The following is a 23,739-nucleotide window of genomic DNA, read 5'->3' as shown; positions in this document are numbered from 1 at the left end:
GTTCGGGATGCAGTAGAGAATACACTTTGCTCATGAAAGGGGTATCACAAATATGCGACAAGACAGGAGTATAGGTGAGGCAGATGGTTGTGCAGAAATGGTGGAGTTCCTTTCAGGAGAAGAACCTCATGTTGGCTAGGCGGAGTAACTTGTGCATGTCACTTAAGGCTTACGTGTAGATGCAGAAAGACAAGCTTTCGACACCACTAATAGTTTGAGGAGTATTTACAACTGTCACCTTTGTGTTAAGCATTCCATATTTTATTTATTTATTTTTAGAGTTTTATATAGCGTGAACCAGACCCAGAGTAGGGTAACAGAACGCTTTACATGGTGATCAGGGTACAAGTAACGCAATTAGTATCAACATAGCATACATAAAAATAAGACCAACGAATACAAAGTAACAGCATAGTATAACAGAGATCGTCCAGATCATTATAGTCAAGTTAGAGGATATAAGCTGGCATGGTGTTGTGCAGACTTTGGGGGAGGAGTTTGCTCATCAAGAATGATTTTGCTTCCTTTTTGAAGAGGGGTCTCGAGGTGATTTTTCTGATGGATGGCGGAAGTGAGTGCCAGATTCTTGGCGCTGCACCTGAAAAAGCTCTGTTGGAGGTTTTAGTCTTGTTGAAACGTGAGGGTTTCAGGAGTAGATTATCTGCACTCCTAGAGTGTCTGTTTTCTCCCGATAGAGTACGTTTTTGGGCTAGGTATTGGGGGGTGTTGTGGTGTAACGCCTTGTGTGTGATGCAAGCCATCTTTAGTTGAATACGAGCATCATAGGCTAGCCAGTTGAGTGCCTTTAGGTGTGGCGATATGTGGTAAAATTTCCTAGATCCAGTTAAGAGTCTAGCTGCCGCGTTAAGACAGGCTTTTAGTGGGGCGGTAGAGGTTTTGGGAAGCCCTGAGAGGGTAGTGCATCCATATTCCAGCCTCGATATGACTAACGATTGAACTGCCGTTTTGAGGTCTGGATTCTCGATGAATGGCTTCATTTTTCTGAGGTAGCTGAGGTGAAAGCGGGCATTTTTAGCCATCGCGTTGATGTGGGCTTGCATGTTAAGGTTCTTATCCAGTGTGATTCCAAGTGATATTGTGGAGTCCACCAACGTTGGTGTGCAGTTCAAAGCAGTGATCATTTTGGTCCACTCCTTTATTTCCTGGGAGTTATTGGGGGGAGAGATTAAGAGAAATTCCGTTTTTTGTGAGTTTAGCTTAAGGAAGTTGGTTGTTAACCATTGGACGTTTTTTTTCGAGAGCAAGATTCATTATCATTATCTCTTCCATGGAGGTGATCTTAATGTGAAGTTGGGTGTCGTCCGCGTACATATGGTGGGAGATGTTTGCCTGCTGAAGTAGGTCGATAAGTGGTTCGACATATAAGTTGAATAGTGTGGGGGATAGGGTAGAGCCTTGTGGAACTCCCAGTAGGTTAGTTGAGGAGAGAGAAAGAATCTTGTTGGTCATGAATGATTGTGTTCTGTTTTCCAGAAAGGATTTGAACCAACTAAGGACTGTGCCAGATAGACCCATTCTGCTTTCTTGTCTTCTTAAGAGTTTGTCGTGATTGACAGTATCGAAGGCTGATGAGAGGTCAAGCAGAACTAGTAGGCAGGTTTCATTGCGGTCAAGAGCTAAGAGGGCGTTGTCTACTATATGTAGGATGGCAGTTTCTGTGCTGTGGCCAGGTCTGAAACCCGATTGGTGGATGTTTAATAGATTGAAGTTAGCGATGTGTTGATTTAGTTGTTGCTGAACACATTTTTCCAAGACCTATCTAGCATGGGGATGTTGGTTATAGGTCGGATGTTGTTGGGGTCGGAGGTGTTAGCTGTCGGTTTTTTTAGGATAGGGGTGACTTGACCAGATTTTAGGCAGTCTGGGATGTGACCTTGTGTTAGTGAGGCGTTGATGATATTTGTCCAGAGAGGAGAGATGATATGGTAGAGTTGAGGAAGGCAATTAGCTGGGACAGGGTTATTGAAGTGGTTATTGAGTTTGGTAGTCTCTATAATGTTTGTGATGTCCTTGAGCTCGTAAAGTTTGAAGGTAGACCAGTGAGAGTTATTTTTGGGCAGACTTAGCTTTTGTTGAGTTTGGTTAGTGGCTTGAGTGATCATTGGGGTAGCTAAGTTGATAACCGCCGATCTAAGTTCAAGTTGGAGGTAATTTGTTTTTGTTGTGAAGAATGAGGAGAATTCTTCACTATTTAGCTGTGAAGTCGTTGTAACGGTTGATGATTTGGCAAGTTTGTTCGATTGTTTTTTCAAAATTTCAAAGAGTTTTTTGGTTTATTTTTGGCATTCTCTAGTTCTGATTTGAAGAAGTCTTTTTTTGATTATAGAATGCTTTTATTATATGATTTTCTGGCTTTTCGAAGTAGTTTATGATGGAGGGGGGAGGGATGTTGCCTCCATTTACGTTCTGTTGTTCTGAGTTTGCGTCTCTCATCGTTCAGGGCTCCGCTGAACCATGGGTTTTTATCCTTGCCTGGAATACTTTTGAGTTTTGGCGGAGCGGCTTGGTTGAAAACCTTGGTCATCGTGGAGTTATAAAGGTCAGTAAGGGCATTGACGTCTGCCATGTCATTAGGGGGGGCAAGGGCCTTCTCACATTGGGAGGCAAGGTTGTTCCAGTTAATGTTCTTTGTGTCTCTTATCCATTGTTTCGGCTTGATTTGTTGCGAGGGAGTTTTCTTGTTAGTGAATGGGATTTGGAAGGTGATAATGTGATAGTCTGACCAGTCACAAGGGGTAATTGAGATCGATTCAATTGTGTTTTGTTTAGAAATGAGCCAGTCGAGGGTAGCGCCCTTTGTGTGAGTAGGCTTTGTGATAGCTTGAGTCAAGGGAATGGTCTGCCAGGAAGGTTTTGAGTGCGATAACCTGCTTGTCGAGTGGGTTCTCCCAGTGCAGATTGAAGTCGCCAAGGAATATGTCAGTGGAGTGAGGGGACGAGTTAGTAGTGATGATTTCCATAAGTTGTTCTGTGAAAGTTGTGTTAAGACCTGGAGGGTGGTAGAGTATGTGCAGTTTGAGGGAGTGGTTACTTGATGATTTCACCGAAAATCCCAAGGTATTCACAGGAGTCTAGGAGTTCCGCTTGAAATTTTGTGACTGTGATGTCAGATCGATGTATGCAGGCTAAGCCTCCGCCTGTTTTGTATGGTCTATCTAATCTAATGATGTTGTAGTCTGGAGGGACAAGACGGTCTAGGCATGGTGAGGAGGATTCCTTGAGCCAAGTTTCTGTGAGGATGATTATATCCCTTTTCATGCTAAGGATGAGGTCGGCAATGTCAGACGCATGTTTAGGGGCTGAACGGCAGTTTAGTAGGAGGCAAGAGATTTGGTTTGAGGAGTTCGTTAAAGTAGTAAGCTCCTGATTAGCGAGGTTCGAGTTTATAGAGTGAAGATTGTTCCGGTTTATTCCTCTATGGGTTGGGTGGGATGTTCTGCAAGGGTTGATGGGGATTGGGAGGATAGCGTATTCCTCTTTGTCTATGTTAGGGCAAGAAGGCTTTTCGTATAGCAGTAGCAGTGATTGTATTTCCTGGTCCGTTAACTATTTGGGGAGATTGCGTGTGCGCAAGTGTCGATTGAGTAGAGGCAGGGGGATAGATTTTATCATGATGTCATCTGTCTCAAGAGAGTTCTGAAGATGCTTAAGTTTAGTAAGAGATTTTTCTGCAAGTAGTAGAATGGTTCGTATTTCTAAGATAACGTTATGTAGGTTCCTGGCGGTGTGGTGTGAGTGGGTTTTGAGTGAGTCTTGATCAATCTGCGGGTGTGGTGAGGGAGATAGGATGTTGGATGTTGAGGGAGTCGTGTTGCTATTGGCTCTAATGGTAAGTCTAGGTGAAGATGTTAGTGCAATGCAAGCTGAGGAAGGAGAGGTGTTGACGTTTCTTACATTGGTTCTAGGGGCGGGAAGCGGTTGATTTTCTTCCGGAGAAGAAGGGGTGTTGGGGGTAGTAGTGAGGTAGTGAGAAGTGTTGTGTGAAGTGTACGAGGGTGTCAGTGTAGTGTGTGCAAAGGAGTCAGTGTTAGTATTTCTTTCATCAGTTCTGGGTGAGGGAAGGGGTTGATGTTTTCCAGTAGAGGAAAGAATGGAGGGGGTAATAGGAAGGTCTTGAATAGCGCTGCATGGAGTGGATGAGGGTGTCATAGTAGTGCGTATTAAGGAGGGAGAGTTGTTTATTTCATTGGTTCTGGGTGCGGTCATGGGTCGGTGTTCTTCATGACGGGAAAGGGTGCAAGGGGTCGAGGTAAGGTCGTGAGAAGCATTGTATGACGTGGAAAGGGGTGTCAGCGCCATGCGCGAAGTGGGTGGGGATGTCAGCGCAGTGCGTGAACAGGAGGGAGGGTTATTGTTGCTTTTATCCTTGGATCTGTGAGAAGGAGGGGGACGATGAAAGGTGCTGCGTGAGGTAGATGAGGGAGTTAGTGAGATGTGTGTTGGGGACGGAGCGTTAGTAGTGCTTCCTTCCTCAGGTTTGGGTGGGGCGGGGGGACGCTGATCTTCATGAGTAGCAGGGGTGGTAGGTTAGTGAGGATCTGAGAGGCATTGCGTGGGGTGAGGGTGTGTGTTTTGAGGGTGATGAAGTATTTGTCGAATAGTTCTAGGTCCTTGTTAGCTGCTTGAATTAGAACAGTACCATTTTTATAGGACGTTATATTCAATGTGGCCCTGAGGTTCTGCGTGGGTGTTGTTGTAAATCTAGTACCGTAGGGAATATTTTTATGGACATGGATGGTTAGTAGCTTGTGAAAGGCCACTCGCCATTTGGCTATTTTTCTTGTGAAGAATATAAGGTTGTTGATTATAATGGCTTTTCTGGCATTGAAGGAGGTATTCAGGAATAGGGTATCAGGGTTCTTTCTGAGAAGGTTGTGTTTAAAGGCTTTAGAGGCACTTTTTGACAGATTATGAGGGTAATGAATAGAGTAAGCGCTGTTACCGTCTCGAGTCATGTTTGGTTCAGTCATGATGTGAGATTCCATGAAGACATAGGAGCACCCCTCCAATAACTATCTTTTTAAAAAAACATGTTTTCTTTATTAATTGCAATTAAACAGTACATCAATTGGTACCAGTTAATACAATCACATTATACTAAAGTATGATGTTAGGGGTGAAAAGACAAACCAAATACATTGACGCCACCTCTCATTGCCTAGAGTCCAGACAGCTAGGTACAAAGATAATAACTCTAGCATCATTTTTGTGCCAACAAAGAGACAGATCCTCCATTAAAGCGGGCGTGAGGTGTGACAGACATAGTATCTGGTCCAGAGTAACTGGCTTTCTAGTCATGGACAGACACACTGCGTCAGCCAAATGTTCCAATAATTGCTACATTAAGGAGATCAAGTGAGTAGGTAAGTCTGCAGCAGACTCTAAATGTGTCTGGATTTGGATGTGGGCGGCAAGAGTTCTGCATATAGTTCCAGCTGTTCATTGCAATAGAGGAAGAAATCCAACATCTATCTGTATTTTGGGGCTCTCCTCCTGCCCCAGCAAACTGTTTATCTCTTGGCCAACAAGAGGCCAAGGCAAGACATTTCCTGTGCAACGTGGATATTCCTGGAAGCCATGCCAACTGAGTGAGCCGTAGGGATCTCACAGTTGATCACTGTTGAAAAATTAGTTATTACTTCACTCCAGGAGGATTGCACTCTACCGCACTGCCAGTTCAAATGCAAAAAACAGCCTCTGACTCACTAGATCTTTCACAATTGGAGTTCTCCTTTAGGTCGAATTTACACAGCATCAGGGGAGCGTAGTAGGTTCTCTGTAGAAATTATAACTGCATGATGTGCAATCTAGTGCCAGATAATATTTTGCTAGCAGAACCTCCACTGGCAGTACCAACCCCAAGTCTTCACCCCAGCGGTCTGAGTGACCTCAGGTACATCATCTCAAGTCAGTGGGTACAAACTCAAGATTAAATGCTTGGTGGAGGTATACCACTAAAACACTTCAAAACTTTTGAAATGGACAGGCTCCAAGGGGAAATCGGGGACAACTTTCCTGCTCGATTCCCACAGCCGATAATATGCAAATATATTTATAGGGATGTAAGAGGAGTCTCTCTTAAAGTCAGCTGAAGTAATGAAAGAACCCTTACTATGAAGATCGCCCCAGCAAAGGGGGCCTTGATTTGTCAGCTGGGAGATAGCCTTAGCTTAGTGTGTTACTGGCAGGCTCAAGTGACAGCCTAATGGCATTGTGGAGAGTAGATCATGGTTGCACCCACCCTCCTACTCGACTTATCCCAGGCGGTAAATGTACAAGTAGCAGTAGCTATTGAGTGAGTGAGGCCAGGAGCAAGTGTGCCAATTATTCATTGTAGGGAGTTAGGAGCCACCTCATCTTTTTCAATTGCCAAGTGTGTCAAATAAGGAGATGGTTGAAACAAATAAGAATGGGTGAAGTGATCCTGAATGCAAGAGTAATATTATTACGTGTCAGGAGCCTCAAACCCACTCCAGTGAATGGGCAGTGTCTGTGTTTCCCACTTAATTTTGGGCTATTTGCCTACCCATACCAACCTAATCAGTTGAGTTCGTAGTGCGTGAAAAAAGTCCTTGGTGAGGGAATGGGAATGTTCGCAAACAAAGTAGCTTGGGGAGGATGACCATCTTGAAAAGCTCTATCCGACCAGCTAAAAAGAGCAGGAAAGATATCCAGCATGTGATTTGCTTGGCAATCTTGTCACAACACCATAGTTTCCGCTCATGATCACATCCACATCTCGACTAGACAATATACCTAGGTATTTTAGAGACTCATCACACCAATTCAATGAGAAGTCTGTTGTGAATTTTCATGTGGCACTGGTGAGAGGGTATATTTGAGATTCGCCCCAATTAATAGTTATAGTTACATCTGAATGAGCACTAAGTTTGATGTATTCTTGCATGATCATTTTAAGGCAATTGCTTGGGCTCCTAACGTATAGGGTCATGTCATCTGCAAATAAAGGTATGAGAACATAGTGGCTAGTATAACCACATGGGTGTTCTGAATAGCGCTGGCAAAGCTTAGCAGCAAGTAGCTCCAGTGCTAGAGAAGAGATTGCACAGCCCAGCTTTGTGCCACGTGAGACAGCAATAGGTGATGCATTGACCCCAATAACCCAGACACCGGCCACCGGGTAAGAATATACCAGCCAAATCCATTTCAGGAATGGCTGAGGCCAGCCCATTTTTTACGCAGTATGGTGAACAGGTATGCCCATTCTAGGGAATGGAAAGCATCTAGAAAGATAGCATCAATGTCCAGATCTATATCCTGCAGCAGAGCAGAGAGCATGCTCAAGGTATGGGTTGTCGATTGGCCCGGAATAAACACACAGAGGTTCAGTATCAACAGGTCAGGAATAAAAAGTTTTATACGGTTGGCTACTAATTTGGTGAGGATTTTGGCATCACAGTTAAGCAGTGAAAGGGGTGTGACGAATTCATTTGTACACACTGATTCCTTGGATTCAGAGGTTTAATAATGTTAGCTTCTGTCATCGATGAGGGAGCAGACGATGCGTTCCGGCCTTCTCAAAGTCTACCAGCAGATGTTGATCTAGTAGAGCAGCATGACGCTTATAAAATTCCGCTGACAACCCATCAGAGCCCAGTGCCTTACCAGGAGGGAGCCTCCCAATAACCTCTCAAACTCCTGTAAGACTGAAGCGCTGTGTGAGGAAAAGGAGATGAGCATCACCTAGCCAGCCCAGAGCAGTGTCATTTAAGTATTCTGCATTTTGAGAGGGGGTGTGTGAGCCCATGGGAGTGTATAACATCTGCTAGTATTGTGAAATAATATTCAGTATGCTAGCAGTGTGAACTATTTACATCTTCTCCTTTGAGAACATCATGTGTTGCCCAAGGGTGTTTGATCATATCAGCTAGTGATGTGCTCTCCTTCCCCTTAGCCACGAGCTGACGCATACTTACCACAGAATTTACACTTTCTCTCCATCACTTCATTAATTCCAGAGAGTTTGTCCCTGATCTGCTCAATCACAGGACCGTTCTGCCCTATGGTAACAATCTGTTCCAGCCCCTTAAGCTTGCACTCCAGGTGAGACAGACAATTCAGGATTCCATTCTACTTGGCTATGCACCTACCCTTGATTGTGGCCTTGCAAGCCACACACACCATACCAATGCTGTTAACAGTGCCATGATTGGCTTGATCAATATATTTTAGGATTTAGTCATGAGCTCTTCAGAAAACACCGTGTCCCGTAAGGTCTCTGCCCTAACCCGCCAAAGAGTTCCAGTGGGGCCGCGTGCAGGATTGTAAAGCTGGGGAGGACCGGTGAAACCTAGAAGGGTGCAAGCCAAAAGCTGGCACTTCTTCAACCCAGAACCAACATCCCTTGCCACAAGCCAGGTGTCACTCCGCAAGCATATGATGCACAGCAGAATTAAAAGTGGCCTCCATAGCTTGTGGGTTCCCATGGCTCCAGACAACAAGCAGATTGTGGTTATTCGTAAAGACTTGCAGGTGGTCAGCTGTCATCGATTTCTGTCCCCTTGCAGAATAGTGTGGTGCCATAATTGTGGTGGAGCCACAGGTAGTAGTGGAAGAATGGTATGTAGGGGTAAATGTGCAGCATTTTGAAGAGCTGGTCATGAAGTAAAGTGGAATGCAGTAGATCTGGGGTGACATGCTAGAACATTGGTTTGCAATGTAGGGGGAAACAGTGAGGTAATGAGTGTGGCACACTGGAGAAATGTGCGGATGCTTTATTAGTGGTTAACAGGCTGTGATGGAGTGTAGTTAGGCTTTCCTGTTTTCAGTTTCTATTTTGGGTGAATTCTGATGGTGTTTTTTCAGTGTTTTCCAGTGATTTCAAAACCTCAAAAAAACAGTGCTTTTCAGTGGTTACTCATTTTCGCCCCAAAAAAACAACTGAAACGGTGTTTTACCGGTGTTTATGGGACGCTTTGCTTTTATTATTGTTTGCCTTCTTAATTGGTGCATGGAATATAGACAGTCTATGTACAGTGTATATGAGGTTAAAATACATTTTTACAAGTCGAATTTATTTTAGTACACCATACAATATTTTTTCAGTGAATCTTTGGTCATTCGCGCTCTCTCTTTCCTACCCATGTACACTTTTATTTGGGAAAAGGCCCTCTCGACATTGGCACTTGAGACTGGCAACGCCAAAACAGACAGTACACAATTTGCCAACTCTGGCCACTGACGTAGCTTTCCATGCCAATACTGGTGCACCTCAAGGTTGACATTCTCTGGGCGAGGTTCAGCGACATATGCGTTGAAGTGGGTGCATATGCCCTCCGAGGTGTTAAAGCGGTCAAAAATGAAGCTGTACTTCGCAAAGTCTGGAGAAAATTCCCCTTTACGGAAGGGATCTAACACTTGCGCAGAGTACCAAAGTGAGGCTTCATTGGCTTCAAACGCCATGGTTGGTGAAGGGACATTTCTATGCATCATAGCTAGCCATTTCTCATGCATTGTGAAATAAAATTTCCTGAATTGGTCCTCAACACTTCTCTGCTTACCAAGTGGCAAGCATTCTAACAGGGAACATGTTGCAGTGCCAAAGTCACTAAAAGTGTCGCCTAGCCTACTCTCGAGGAGATGTTTGACATCTACACCAATTATGCTGAACACTTGGTAGACCAGGGTGTTTTCTGACTCTAGTTTTTTGATTATGTCCACTACAGCAGTCATGTTTTCCTGTAGGAATCTAAGAATGCAGTACAATGTACTTTTTTTTACATCGCTATCAATATGCACCCGAAGATCCTCACATTTCTTGCCTTTTGCATCATCACTAAGCAGAAAATCAGTAAACGGTCGCCACATAGATAAAATTGCATTCACAGCCTCTAGGACTGAGAACCACCGACTAAATGACACAGTTGGGATTACTTTTTCTTTGCTGCCACACAAAACACAAAATGAGAAATATTTGCGTTTTAGTTCCCGCGCATACCGAAACAGTGCACCTGAATGGACTACAAAATCAATAGCATTCTTCATTAGCTCAGAAGATTGTAGAGCTGCTTTCAGCATACCATCTAGCAAATGGCATGGATCTCTTACAGGGAAACACTTCAGCTCAGGTATTGCTTTTGACAGGTCATCACATAACTTTTTCATATACGTAGCGGAATCGCTGCAAATACAAACAATATCACTCCAATCTTTGTTAAACTTGGTAAGAACTCTCTGCAGCAGCATTCCAAGTGACACTGCGTTGCATGTTTCCAGTACATCTAGATCTGCCATGATGCTACGTCTGTACCATCCATTTTTTGCATCACAAAATGTGATTAGCACTGCCACTGCTGGGTCACTACGCATCTCTGGGGTTTCATCAAGCGTAACAGAGATCTTTACATCACCTTGGAGTAACTCTGAAATATGTTCAATATCTGCAAGGAACACCTCTGGTAGGTATTTGTCATACATTTGTGTTGCTCTTGGTAATGTTTTGCATGCTGGTGCACGCTTGCGGAACACATTCCCAATGGGTCCATCGGCTTGGTGTAAGCTGGTTCCAGATTGCACTAGGCCACGTACAAATTCATGTGCCACATCCATTTCTTCCTCACGTTTTCTTTTGAAGCGTGTCATTTTCTCAGCAAGAGACATCTGGCATAGGCTGTCGCTATTAGGTGGCTCTTTCATTTTCAAGTGGGTCTTGGTGACAAGATGTTCAGCAATTCGTCTTGCAGTCTTCCCAGTTACTATTGGGACAGTCACTCTGCAAAACCTGCAAATTAACATCTTTTGCCCACGCACTTCTTCAACCATGAAATCTTTGTTTTCCAGCACATAATCTTCTGCCGTCTTTATTCTGCGGGGCATGTTGTTCTGCGCAAACTAGATCATAAAAGAAACACTTAGAAACCGGTTGTGTACTGTTGAAAAAATAACGATGCCACTAAACAGGCTGCCAACCAATTGGTGAAATTGACGAACACATATTTGAGGCATAGCATAAGAATCCATTTTATCTTTAAAGCCTGATGACACCAAACAAAAAGTCTACCCAGCCACCCTAATGAGACTCTCAGTCCAATCTGACATGAAAAATGCGTTTCAACGATGGGCACAATGTGGCTCAGATTCCTCACTCTGGGACTCTCTCCCTTGTCCTCTTGGCCTTGAATTGACTAAGGATGCGAAAGTCTTCAAAATGTGTTTGTTGCAATAGCTGACCATGAAGCAAAACCTTCAGCCATCAGGGCTCTAACAGGAACATTCACGAAAACTGGCAAATTGCAGTGTCTAAATGCTTTTGATTGTAAACATTAAAAATCTGTATCCTTGGTATCCTACATGCATTTTAACCAACATGCTGTTAAAACGAATCGGTTCGGGGTGTATGCACATTAGCTAACCTCCAGCTTGCCTAAAAGTGATTAATACTTGGTGGTCGAAAGCCCTTAGGCCAATTTCACGCTTTAAAAAAGTCCAAATAAATGCGATGTATATACAGATGCAGGTCAGGTAACCTATTGTCAGGAGAATGTGCAGCTTAATGAAAGGGGAATGTTGAATCCATGTGTACAATATGAAACATTCATATACAGTTCAACAGTAATAAGGACCAGCGGCGTAAATATACTTACATAGCTCCCAGATGCGCAACTACAGTCAAATTTCGGGGGGGGGGGGATTCTTCCAGCAATCGGCAGAATGGAGATGCAGGGGCTCTAAGAAGGGGAGAAAAACAAGAAAGCCTTGTTAAGTAAAATGGTCTTTTACAGACCTGTGAAGTACTCAGGTGCGGCTGTAGTAAGACAGACGCCAGAACACAATAGCTCCTTTCCCCTCCATGTGAGACAGGCAGGGGGCCTGGTGTTGCTCTGGCCCTTTGGCCATTCACACCTCGGCTCCCCATTCTCTTGTCTGTCTTCGCGCCCTGCACTCTGTGTTGCACTAAACAATGTCAGGAGAGGTTGTACCGCAACTGGTGCTCATGTAAAGCACTCTGATACCTCCGCTATATAAAACCCTCCCCCCTGAAAAATTAGGCCCAGGAATGCCTGCAAAGATTTTACACTTCCTGCCCAGAAACTTATACATTCCATTTTTAAACGTACGCCAAATGTTCTCAACAAGACTTCACCAAATTCAGAAAAGCACACTCAAGACAGAGGCCTCTGTGTACAACGTTCGATGACATACTGGTCAGGCAGTTTTATCATGCTGTCCAAACAATTAACATACACATTTCGCAAAGACCCATCCATAATAGGCACTTCTTCCCTATAACTTTTTTTTAATTTTTTTTTTTAAAACCTTTATTGTAGATCGGTGACACAGCTATTCAGCCGACAACCCGGAGGTACGGCAGCTTTAGAGATTCAACACATGTTTGCATCCACATATCACTGACAGGAGAGCCAAAGGTTCTATTTTGCATAAACATAAATACAACCCTAAACACAAGCAAGGCGAAAGGTACTGTAAACACCAAGAGAGGTTCCCATCAGGGGGGACGAGCCCCATCACGTCCAACAGGCACAGGTCTATAGTAAGGGAAAGGAGGGAAAGGCAGAGACTCTAGAAACAGTCACATATCAGCGGGAAAGTCAAAGCCGGAAAAAGACTAAGGGGAAAGTTGCTCCTCAGGCGGATCCGGGTCGGGGGGCAGGCATATGTCCCCTCTGTACTGGTTCCATGGCCCCCACACAGCGTGCCATTTCCGAGGGCGCCCTCGAGCACAATACACTGTCTTCTCCCTAAACATGCTCCAGTCCATGTTTTCCATCCACGCTGTCAATGTGGGAGGCCTATTGGAGCCCCACAGCCGAGCGATATCGCGCTTGGCCACCATGTTCCCCAGGGTCACCCACTGAGTCTGTGCCGCGTTGTGGTCAGTAGGACTCCAGACATTCAGGAGACAACATCGCGCCTCAGGCTGCATAACAATTCCTGTCACCTCCCCCATCGCCTCGTGGACTTGCCTCCAGAACTCCATAATCGCACCGCATTCCCAAATAATATGGAGGAAGGTACCCACCATACCACAGCCTCTCTTACATAAGCCCTCCTCAGAGAAACCCATGTGGACCAACCTGGGCCCCGTCACATAGACCCTATGGATTATTTTAAGCTGCACCAGCCGCAGGCGCGCGGGGATAGCGACCTCTTTGGGAGAAGAAACTGCGTACTGCCAATCCTCATCATCTAGTTCAAGGCCGTCCCTGGTCCATTGAGCGCGCAACCCTAGGAGAAGATCCGCCCGAACATTGATAAGCTTCTTATAAATGAGCGAGATCGTGCTCTCTGGCATGTGACCATCCAAGATCCGATCCTCCGACGGAGAGGACTCGGGCACCTTCTCCCCCTCCACAAGGACTGACCGCAAGGCGTGGCGCACTTGAGCATAACGCAAGAACTCTGTGCTCCCCAGCTCGTATTCCTTCTGCAGCTCCTCGAACGACTTTATCTTACCCTTAACCAAAAGGTCTCCAACCCTGGATATGCCAATCAAATCCCATTTCTCGAACCCTTTTGTGCGCCAAAGCTTCCCCAGAATCTCGGAGTCAAACAGGGGGGTGGCAAGGGTAAGCTTACCCCTCCAGCCCAGCGAGTCCGTCGCCACCTTCCACACATGGACGGCCACTCTGGTGGGCCCCGTGAGGGTGAGGTCCGACGATTTCGAATACAACGCTCTGTGGTAGTTACCCCCACGGAGCAACCAGCAGTCCATGGCGAAGCCAGGGCTCAGCGCCGGACCATAGACACCATGGTTAATCGCGCTCAACTGGGTGGCCCAGTAATAACGTAGAATGTCTGGAAGCGCGATACCACCGTCGTACCACGGAAGCGTCAACTTAGCGACTGCGATACGCGGACGCCCGTCCCATAAGAGCGCGCACTGGTGACTTTCGATCTCACGGAAATAGCTGGCCGGGACCAGGTCAAGAGTTTTCTGCAGGGCATAGAGGAAACGGGGAAGGGACATCATTTTAAACAGTGCAGCGCGGCCAAGGAGGGAGAGCGGCAATCGCCGCCAGCCCGCCACATCCCGCCGCAGGCGCGCCAAGGGAGGGAGCAAGTTCTTCTCGTAGCGCAAGATGGGGTCGGTGGAAATATAGATCCCCAAATACAAAAAGCCCTGCTGGGCTATCTGGATCGAACAGTTACGCGGGACAGGCGGGACATCCCCACACAGGACATACAAGTGTGACTTCCCCCAATTAATGACTAGGCCCGAGTTTCTACCGAAAGATGTCAAGACGTCACAAACCACTATCAGAGATTTCTTAGGCGAGGCAAGATATAACAGAATGTCGTCGGCGTAGAGTGAAATACGGTCTTCGTGGTCAGGCGACCAGCGAATCCCACGTATATCCGGGTGCCACCGTATCCACGCCGCCAATGGCTCAAGAGCAAGGGCAAACAGCAACGGCGACAGGGGGCAACCCTGCCGGGTGCCTCTCCCGAGCTCGAAAGGTGCCGACGCCCGCCCGTTCACCACGACGCTTGCAAGAGGCCCCTCATAGAGCAGCCTCACCCACCCCACGAATCCAGGCCCGAATCCGAATTTGGCCAGCACCGCCCACAAGTATGCCCACTCTACCGTATCAAAGGCCATCGTGGCGTCGAGGGACGCCACAATAGCCAGCTCTCGCATCGTACCCGTCCTGGCAATCACTCCATGGAGGCGTCTAAGGTTTAGTGCAGTGTTACGGTGCGGGATAAAGCCCGACTGATCCGGGTGGATCAAGTCGCCAAGTACCCGGACCAGGCGGTTCGCAAGAATCTTGGCAAGGATTTTCGGCTCGGCGTTGAGGAGCGAGATCGGCCGATAGGAACCATACCTATCCCGGGGCTTTCCGTCTTTATGTATTACCACAATTGTCGCCAGCCGTTGATCGAGCGGAAGAAACCCGTTCTCCCGCGCCTCCACGAACATGGCGGTCAAGTGAGGAGCCAACTTATTCGGACAAAGCTTGTACAGCTCTATCGGCAGACCATTTGGGCCCGAAGCCTTACCAGAGCGCAACGCACGGATAGCACCTGCCACTTCGTCTACAGTGATATCACCATCGAGGTCCTCCCTATCAATGGCGGAAAGGCAGGGCAGAGCGATGTCACGCAGAAGATCACACGAGTCCTCAGTCGGTCTATCCGAGACCGAGGCGTATACCGTACGAAAATAGTCCGAGAAACACCGGACTATACCGTCGGGATCAGTGACAACCTCTCCCCCATCCGTCAACAACTCCGGCACCACACGATTAACACGCTCCTTTTTGTCCAGCCATGCCAGCAATTTCCCGGCCTTATCACCAACATCATACAACCGCCCCTGCTGCTCCCTGTGGAGGGTCTTGGCGGCATTTGTCACCAGATCCCTATACTCCAATTGCTTCAGGCTCAAATTGTGCAGCGTGGACGTCTCAATATCCCCCTCCAAGACCAACTCTAGAGCCGCTATCTCGTCCTCCACTTGTATCACCTAGGCGTCTCTCCGCCGCTTGGCGGCCACTACCAAGGACAAGGCTTCTCCTCTCAGTACAGCCTTAAAAGCTTCCCACAAGGACACCGCGGAGTCAACTGAGCCCTGATTTTCTCGAAAATAGTGGTCAACTGTCTCCAGCAACGCGCTGCGCAGCTTGGGGTCCCGAAAGTACCAGGGGTTAATGGGAGCCACCCTGCCCCCCGCCACCCGGCCTATGTCCAGACGTGCCCACACCGGTGAATGATCTGATATGCCCCGTGCCATGTGCCTAACCTCAGTTACCAAAGAGGCGTGTGCCGCCAGAGTGAGCAGATAATCAATCCGGGAGAGACTCCCGTGGGCCCCGGAATGGAAGGTGTATTGTCGCTGAGTGGGGTGCCGCAGCCTCCAACAATCTACCAGGCCAAAAGTATCAATAAAGTCGGGAAGCCACTTCTGAGCCCCCCCGGTGTCTCTGGGCGGGTACCTATCTAGCATTCCAGAACCAACCGCATTGAAGTCCCCTCCCACAACTAGCATCCCTTCGGGGAGTTCCAACAAGGCCTTGCCCAGATCAGCAAACGTGGAGGCCTGCAAGGCAGGAGGGACATAAACAGAAACCAAAACCAACGTTCTGCCCTCCCACCTCCCCGACACGGCCACAAAGCGCCCCCTATCATCAGCAATGGTGGAGTCGACCTCAAATGGTAGGGAAGCTCTGACAAGTATGCCCGCACCCCTGGATCCCGAGGAAAACCCCGAGTGAGCAATGAATTTGTAGCCCTTTCTGTTAAGTGCATAACACATATTCCCTATAAGGTGGGTCTCCTGCAAGAGGACCACATCTGGCAAGGTCCGTTTAAAAAATTGCAGGACTATTCCCCGTTTTATACGGTCCCCTAAGCCATTAACATTCCAGCTGAGTACGTTTAAGCCCCTATTCCCCATCCCTGAACACAAAGAAACCTCCCCCCCCCCCAGAGAACCACAATCGGACAATTCTGACAGTCATTGCTACGCCTTGCAAGAAAAAACAACAACCCCAAACAACAACCCCAACATCCTGAAACCCCCCCCCCCACCCTGCACCCCTGCGTCAGCTTACAAAGCCCCCCCAACTTGCAGTGTGCCTGTCGCCCTACCAGAAACAAATCTACAAAAAGCACCCCAAGGGAGGAAAGAGCCCCTATCTTCCCCCCGCCGCCCTCCCATTACTGCAATAAGGTGCGAGTCACTGTCCAGGGCTGAATCGAAGCAGGCCAGCACCGAAGGTATCACCTCCGTCCATCCCGGTCGCCTTCCACCCCATCCACGCCGTCCCGGCCGGGCTGTCGCCGAGGGAGTGCATCCAACCAGTCCCCTGCCATGTCCGGCGATTCGAAGAAGAAAGTCCGATCCTCATATACCACACGCAGCTTAGCGGGGAAAAGCATGGCATACTTCAGGTCCATATCCCTAAGCCGCCGCTTCACCCCCAGGAAACTTTGCCTCTGTTTCTGCACCATCTGGGTGAAATCAGGGTAAAAGCTCACAGAGGCATTTTGAAAAGGCACCGGGCCTGTCACCCTCGATGCTTGCAGGATAGCGTCCCGATCTCGAAAGTGGAAGATCCGGGCGACAATCGGCTGCGGGGGGGCTCCCACCTTAGGCCGTCCGCCAGGCACTCGGTGAGCCCACTCAACCGCGAAAAACTTGCCGAGGCCCTTTGGCGCAAGATGATTCACCACCAGATCCTCGACGAGGAGGTCCACGGAGAGCTCCTCCGAAGTTTCCGGGACCCCAATAATGCGCACATTATTGCGCCGGGTCCGACCTTCAAAGTCCTCGAGCCGGCGAGCGGAGAGGTCATTCGCGGTTCGTAGCTTGCGGACCTCAGCCTGGAGTTCCGAGACATCGTCCGCGAGGCCAGTAGTCTTGAGGTCCAGGGACTTGACCCGCTCATTGGTTTTTCCCAGGTCCGCGCGAATCAAGTTGACATCGACCAAAATCATGTCCACCTTGTGCGCCAGGGTCTCGAACTGTCGCCCAATCGAAGATTGCATCCCATCTATCGCCCCCTTGATATCCTGCAATGATAACTCCGAGGCTGGGGATGAATCGGCCTTCTGTGCTTCCAGCGACGGTCCCGATCCACCAGGCGACCCCTTCTGCTGGGCATAACGATCCATATTGTTGGATTGGATATAGCCTCCCCGCCTGGTAGTCTTAGACCTCGACCTGTCTGCCTCCGATTTGGTCGACATCTCGGACAGCAGGACGGTCAGTCGCAAGAGGACGTCCCTCACTCAGGTAGAGGAGACAGGTACGACTAGGTCTTCAACAGCCAGTCAGGACCGGGTGGAGGTCTGCCAGACAACAGAGGATCTGTATGACGCACTCCCAACCCGGAGCAAACAAAGGGCGAGAAAGCGAAAGTGAAAGTGCCACGGCATCCGTCCGTCAGTTCACACCTCCCAAGGCCGCTGTTGTTCAATTAGTGGCCGGGCATCCTGCCAACGCAAGCCCCTGGCATCCTTCGGAGGTAGGCCGCAATCTTCCGCCGTGCACAACTTCGGTCCCCGGTGGGCGATCTTGGCCCGGACAACGTCAATCGCCCCAGCTGTGACTCATCTGCAGGATTCCGTGCATGAAAATCAGGATTTAGGACAGGATGATTGCCGGAGGGCGCGAGGGTAGCGGGAGCTCAAGGCTCACGCGGCCATCTTGGTCAAGCGCTAGGCTCCTCCTTCCCTATAACTTTTGAACGCTTTCATCAATTGGTTGAAAACCTTTTGTGGTCAAGCAAAAGTGGAATACATTTTATGGCAACGTAACGTGCATGTTCGTCGAATTAAGAAAAAAGGTTTTTTAGCAAGACCCAAAATATTTTTCCTACGGATTACATGTTCTAACCTTTACTACAGAAAAGCTGCAACCACTATGTAATGAATTTACATGGAGATGTTATTGATAAACACGCACGCACACAAAAACATACTATTTAGAGGCTTTACTGGCGCCTCTGTAGTTATGGTTAAATCTAACAATGCACAGGAGAAGCATTGTGGTATTGCTACTAACTGTCAGTCAGCTTTTTTGTTTTGCACTTTTCCTTAATAAAACAACAGCACTCCAAAAACAAGTTACTCTCCAATCTACAAAATCAGCATATTTATTTACATGTGCAAAATAACTAGTGTGTGCAGAATACAAGTTAACCTTCTTCATGAAACACAACGTCTAATAAATATACATTGTCGACTTTGTAAGAAAGAAAGAGATGTAGAGCAGGGTCTTGGCGAGAACATCCATGCCAAATTTTCGGGGGGCTGAATCTTTTAAGCCATAGGCAGAGTGCTATGCTGTGAATGAAGCCAGGGACCCGGGCCTGAATGTGGCACGGTGGGACATGCAAGACGGAGACAGTCAGAGGTGATGAGCAAGGTAATGGTCAAAAGGAGGATGGAGGAATAAATACCTCGCGTACACAGTGTACACTGCTCTGATTCACTTAAATAACATTCATAAAGTGAGTGGTTTAGTGAAGAGCCTGTGCATTAGTCTCCTCCATGGTTTAGTCATCGTAGCATCCTATGTACTGAATCTCGACCAGCTCAGAGTCAATCAGTGGCAACGCTGCCCGGGACACCCAAGTAGCAGCACTGTTAGAGCAGAGACAGTCGGAAATGGTGGTTGTGCAAAGTTTTCTAAAATGAAACTGCTCGGCCACGTCATCCTTTGATAACGGTAATGGCTTGTATCCATCTGTGGGCTATCGACTCGTGGTCCCCGACTTCTGTTTGGGCAGGTATATGAGTGCTGCAATAAGGGCTTGCCTACAGGTTTGATTTGCAGCTTGATCGAAAACCCTCACCCTGCGCAGCCTCGATCTACGCTCGGGTAGGTAGCAGGGCTAGGCAGATACAGATGACATGCGTGCCTTGACTCTGACTGCACCCCACTTCGCTTGATTCCCTCAATCATGTTTTATGCCCGTAAATACTAATCGTAAATCATGAGGGCACAGCATAGGCGCAACTAGAACCAACTTTCGGGGGGGGGGGTAAGAAAAAATTTCGGGGGGGGCTAAATCTTTTAAGCCATAGGCAGAGTGGACCTGCAGGGACTCTTAGAAGGGGTGAAACAACAGCGAGGCCTCATTAACATGCAAATGGTCTTTTAAAGACCTGTGAAGTGCTCGGGTGCGGCTGTATGTGCGCCGGGAACCAGTCTCATCCCGGGCTGCCACACACAACTGGGGGGGGGGGGGCGAAGCCCTGTAAGTCCAATAATAATTTTTTTACACTGCTGCCGCTGCCGGCTTCTAAGCAGCTTCGAGTCTGAATACAAGTGCTGCCATGCCATGCTGTGAATGAAGCCAATCAGTGGCAACGCTGCCCGGGACACCCAAGTAGCGGCACTGTTAGAGCAGAGACAGTAGGAAATGGTGCAAAGTTTTCTAAAATGAAACTGTTCGGCCACGTCATCCTTTGGTAACGGTAATGGCTTGTTTCCATCTGTGGGCTATCGACTCGTGGTCCCCCACTTCTGTTTGGGCAGGTATACGAGTGCTGCAATAAGGGCTTGCCTACAGGTTTGACATGCAGCTTGATCGAAAACCCTCACCCTGCGCAGCCTCGATCTACGCTCGGGTAGGTAGCAGGGCTAGGCAGCAGGGCTAGGCAGATACAGATGACATGCGCGCCTTGACTCCCGACTGCACCCCACTTCGCTTGATTCCCTCAATCATGTCTGCACTCTACTTCAAAGGGGGTGTCACAGGGACAATATTGTGCAGCAAACCTTCGAAAGGGGAAGATTTGTTCAGACTGGCTGACACAGATCGGCCGCAGTTGCACAAGCACGGAGTATTGTAAATAAACGGTGCCTGCGCCGGCCGTGTGGTCTCTCTCTCCCCTCGTCAGTCCCCAGTGCGCCGAAGGGTGCCCCTGGAGCTGGGGGCCCCCCCGCACCGCGGAGGCTGCGCGGAGCCTTTGTTACGCCCATGGATGTATCCACCAATAGCTCTGGGAGTAGTAATGAAATCACGGCGAAAATGCCTAAAGGTGGAAAGATGGTACAGTCTCGTTATATGCACACATTAACTAAAACGAAAGAACTTGAGGAGGTGGGCTTGCATATTGACGCAGATCTTCCAAGCACTCTTACGGAGATTATTCACTTGGCCTTTAAGCAAAGAGAGTACTTTACAGAACCAGCACAAAATTGAGGACACCGAAGGCGTGGATGCTGTGAAACCGTGGTATGGGGACATGAACACCCACACTTTCCACTTACCTGCTGGGCCTTGGAGCACTGGCGGTCGTCGTCTCGTCGTCGTGGGGGTATGAAGTGCGCTGCGGTGTGGTGTGTGGGGCCAGACAAAGTCCGGACAGCATTTTCAATCGGACCTGGCCCCACCCACCAACCTTGCCAACCAATGTGTGTCCCTGAAATTAATGGGGGGGGGACACGTTCCAAACTGCTCTGTTCTCTGGCCTAAATTGGGGCTTTGCATCTAACGCTTTCGCTCCATCAAGTGGCCAAGTGGTGCAACAGCAATGAAAATCAGTGACACTCGGTTTAAACCGAGTACGCTGATTTTCATCCGGTAGGGTACTGTCGTTTAGATTCGGTTTAAACCGAATTCCGGACAGCCTAAGTGTAGTGTTGCAGATTTGTGCTGTAGCAATTAGCTGAGCATGCTATAGAAGAGGAATAGCAGCAGAATAGAGGGTACATTTGAAGAAGTATGATGAGTAGTTCTGCAGAGGGACAAAGAGTTAACGTAATGGTCATTAGGAACAAGAAAGGAAGATTTTGCTAGAAGGGTTGGAATGACATGCAGGAGAAATGTTTATATTGTTCGAATGGGCTTAACAGTTCACATTAAATGTAAAAGTAATGTGCCTAATAGGGTGACTTCATGGAGCAGACTGAAATGGCATGCAAGAGAGGTAGTGTAACATGGTACCAAAGTGGGGCGGACTTTGCTCGATTGGAGGGAGGCAGCAGCAGCTTATAAATGAGAGGAACTTGAAACTCAGTAATGGAACTGGGGATATGATATGTAAGTCGCAATCCAAAAAACGTGGAGCATTAGTCGCTGTCAATGTATTAAAACTTTGACGAATGGCTCCATCAACATGATACTATCCTCTGTCAAACGTTTAACCTTTTTTTTTATTTTCAATTACAAAATCCCAAAGAGGGATTTTGCTTTTGAAATACAAATTAATGAATCCCTCACCATTGGTGTGGGGGATAATAAAACGTTTTCATTTATTCCTTACTGCCTGGTTTTATAGTAAAAACTGGCTATTTGACTGCCCACAGGCAGTCAAATCACCAGATCTCCGAGGGTCTTTACTCTGTCGGGCTGTCTGAGGTGTATGTTTGCAGAAGAGATGGAGTAGCTCCCATCCCTTACATAATGAATTTATGCCCAAATCTACATGATGTGGGCGGAACTTCAGTTTGGTGGAGCGGGAACTCGGTTGCCCTTGCAATAGAGTACCCTCTCCACCAAACTAAATCAGGTCCTAAGTTTGCAAAGCTTAGGGTCCTTCAACATCCTCAAGTGTGGGTAGTGGTGTGCAGAAAAGCCTATTTTGTGCAGGGATGCACATGTGGTATGAAACAATATCAAATAGTGCACATTGTAAAAAACACAGTGGTAAAAAAGAACTGCGACATGCAGTGCAGGAAGTGTTCCATGCCAGAGGAAATTGGTGCCAGAGAAGTGCAAAGAAGATCAAAGCAGACCAGACATTGCTTATTTTTACATTGATATTCCTAAGAGAAAAATACATGCATTTAGCAAAGAAGAGCTGCAGGCTAGGAGTAGTTTGAGGAATTTACTTGCAGAGTATCGTTTATGCTGGGGTAAGCAGACACATGATCAGGCCATGCCATTGGTAAGGATTAGCATGATACCCACACTTAAATTCAAGGAAACAAATTCCTTGTCCACAGATTGAGGACTGTGTTAGGCACATACACTAAAATAGATTTATTAAGTAGTAAATTCCTGTTAGCTGCTTTCCGGCAATCACTGTCAATGAGTTAATAAAGTATTAACTAAGAGAGACAGAACTAATCATATTAGTAGTTAGGATGCTCACTTGATTTGCGGCCAACTACTTAAGAATTGACAGATGATTAAATGTCTTGTGTTAGTTAAATGTTGAGACAAGTTTTTTGACTTATAAGTCGTTTATGATACCGTTAGAAGAATAGATTGTTATTGTATACACGGTGGTCAGATTGTGTGGGTTATGAGAAAGAGAAGGTAACAAGGGTCGATATGGGTTCATGTCATATGGGAAATTATCAAAAAAAGAGTTCCAGAGACAAGCGAGAATCAATGCTTTCTCTATAAGTGAGCTTATGCCTACATCATTAGTGAGGCTACCAGAAAGCCTGACTGTCAAACAACATGAACAGTTTTCTACATGAACATTTTCCTAAATTATCTGATTTTTAAGCATAACCTTCATAATCATAGCACCAAACCTAGTCTGTTATTAAGGTGACACAGGTACTCGGAAAAGTCTTTTATCAATAAATCGAATAAATGCATCTCTTCCACATTTGAATACTTCTGTGTGCTAAACTTTGAATGATTAACCAACTGAAATGTTGAGTATTGCATTTTGTCTCACCCTTTTAGAAATTGTTTTTTTGATCTGTCTGCAGCTGGCTGCCCTGCTCTTCTGAACTTGAATGAGCCACTTGTAGCTGCCACCATTGACATGTATGCAACTATTACATCCCAGCTACTACCTACACCGGCCAAGTCGCATTACACCTTTAACCTGCGTGATATGTCCAAGGTTTTCCAAGGCATGCTGATGGCTGTACCAAGCACGATGCTGGTGAGTTGCTGCATAAACCTGAAAAAAAGGCACCTGGTAGCTAGAAGATTATGTGTCAGTCTTCTTCATTTTCAGACTTTTATAGACTTCGAATATCAATATTGGCCTCCATAATAATGTTTACAGATTTCTAAACTCTGAAAAATTCTCTTATCTTCCTTAACCTCCATTCTTCCTTTGTCTTATGAGAAGAGTCCCCACACTCTTGCTTAAAGTATGAAGTAAGACCATCTCCTGTATATCGATAATGTGTCCCAGGATGTTAGTCTTTTCAACCTTGCACCTTGTTTTCTTTGAAAAGAAGATATTTTCATTTTAGATCAACTTGAATCTTCATTTTCTTCTACGCTTTCTGCTTACAGGTTTCAGGCATTATTTCATTCTCTGCATGCTTTGTATTGTAGCGTTGTAGTTTATTGACACTAGCAGTTT

General features: G+C 47.0%; 1 protein-coding gene and 1 pseudogene across 1 annotated transcript in view; one reads left to right on the top strand and one right to left on the bottom strand.

Annotated features, from left to right (window-relative positions):
* The window catches only part of DNAH1 (dynein axonemal heavy chain 1), a 1,256,292-nt gene that overhangs the window by 858,328 nt on the left and 374,225 nt on the right, over positions 1-23,739 (top strand). Inside the window, exon 46 of the mRNA XM_085624793.1 lies at positions 23,129-23,307. Coding sequence (XP_085480919.1) covers positions 23,129-23,307 — 179 coding nt within the window. The remainder of the gene's footprint in view (positions 1-23,128; positions 23,308-23,739) is intronic.
* Positions 9,043-10,857, bottom strand: LOC146797659 (uncharacterized; annotated as a pseudogene).

This window comes from Triturus cristatus, chromosome 9 (genome assembly GCF_964204655.1).
Source record: "Triturus cristatus chromosome 9, aTriCri1.1, whole genome shotgun sequence".
Classification (NCBI taxonomy): domain Eukaryota; kingdom Metazoa; phylum Chordata; class Amphibia; order Caudata; family Salamandridae; genus Triturus; species Triturus cristatus.
The sequence above is the reverse complement of the archived record's forward strand: the minus strand, read 5'-3'. Positions and strand labels throughout refer to the sequence as shown.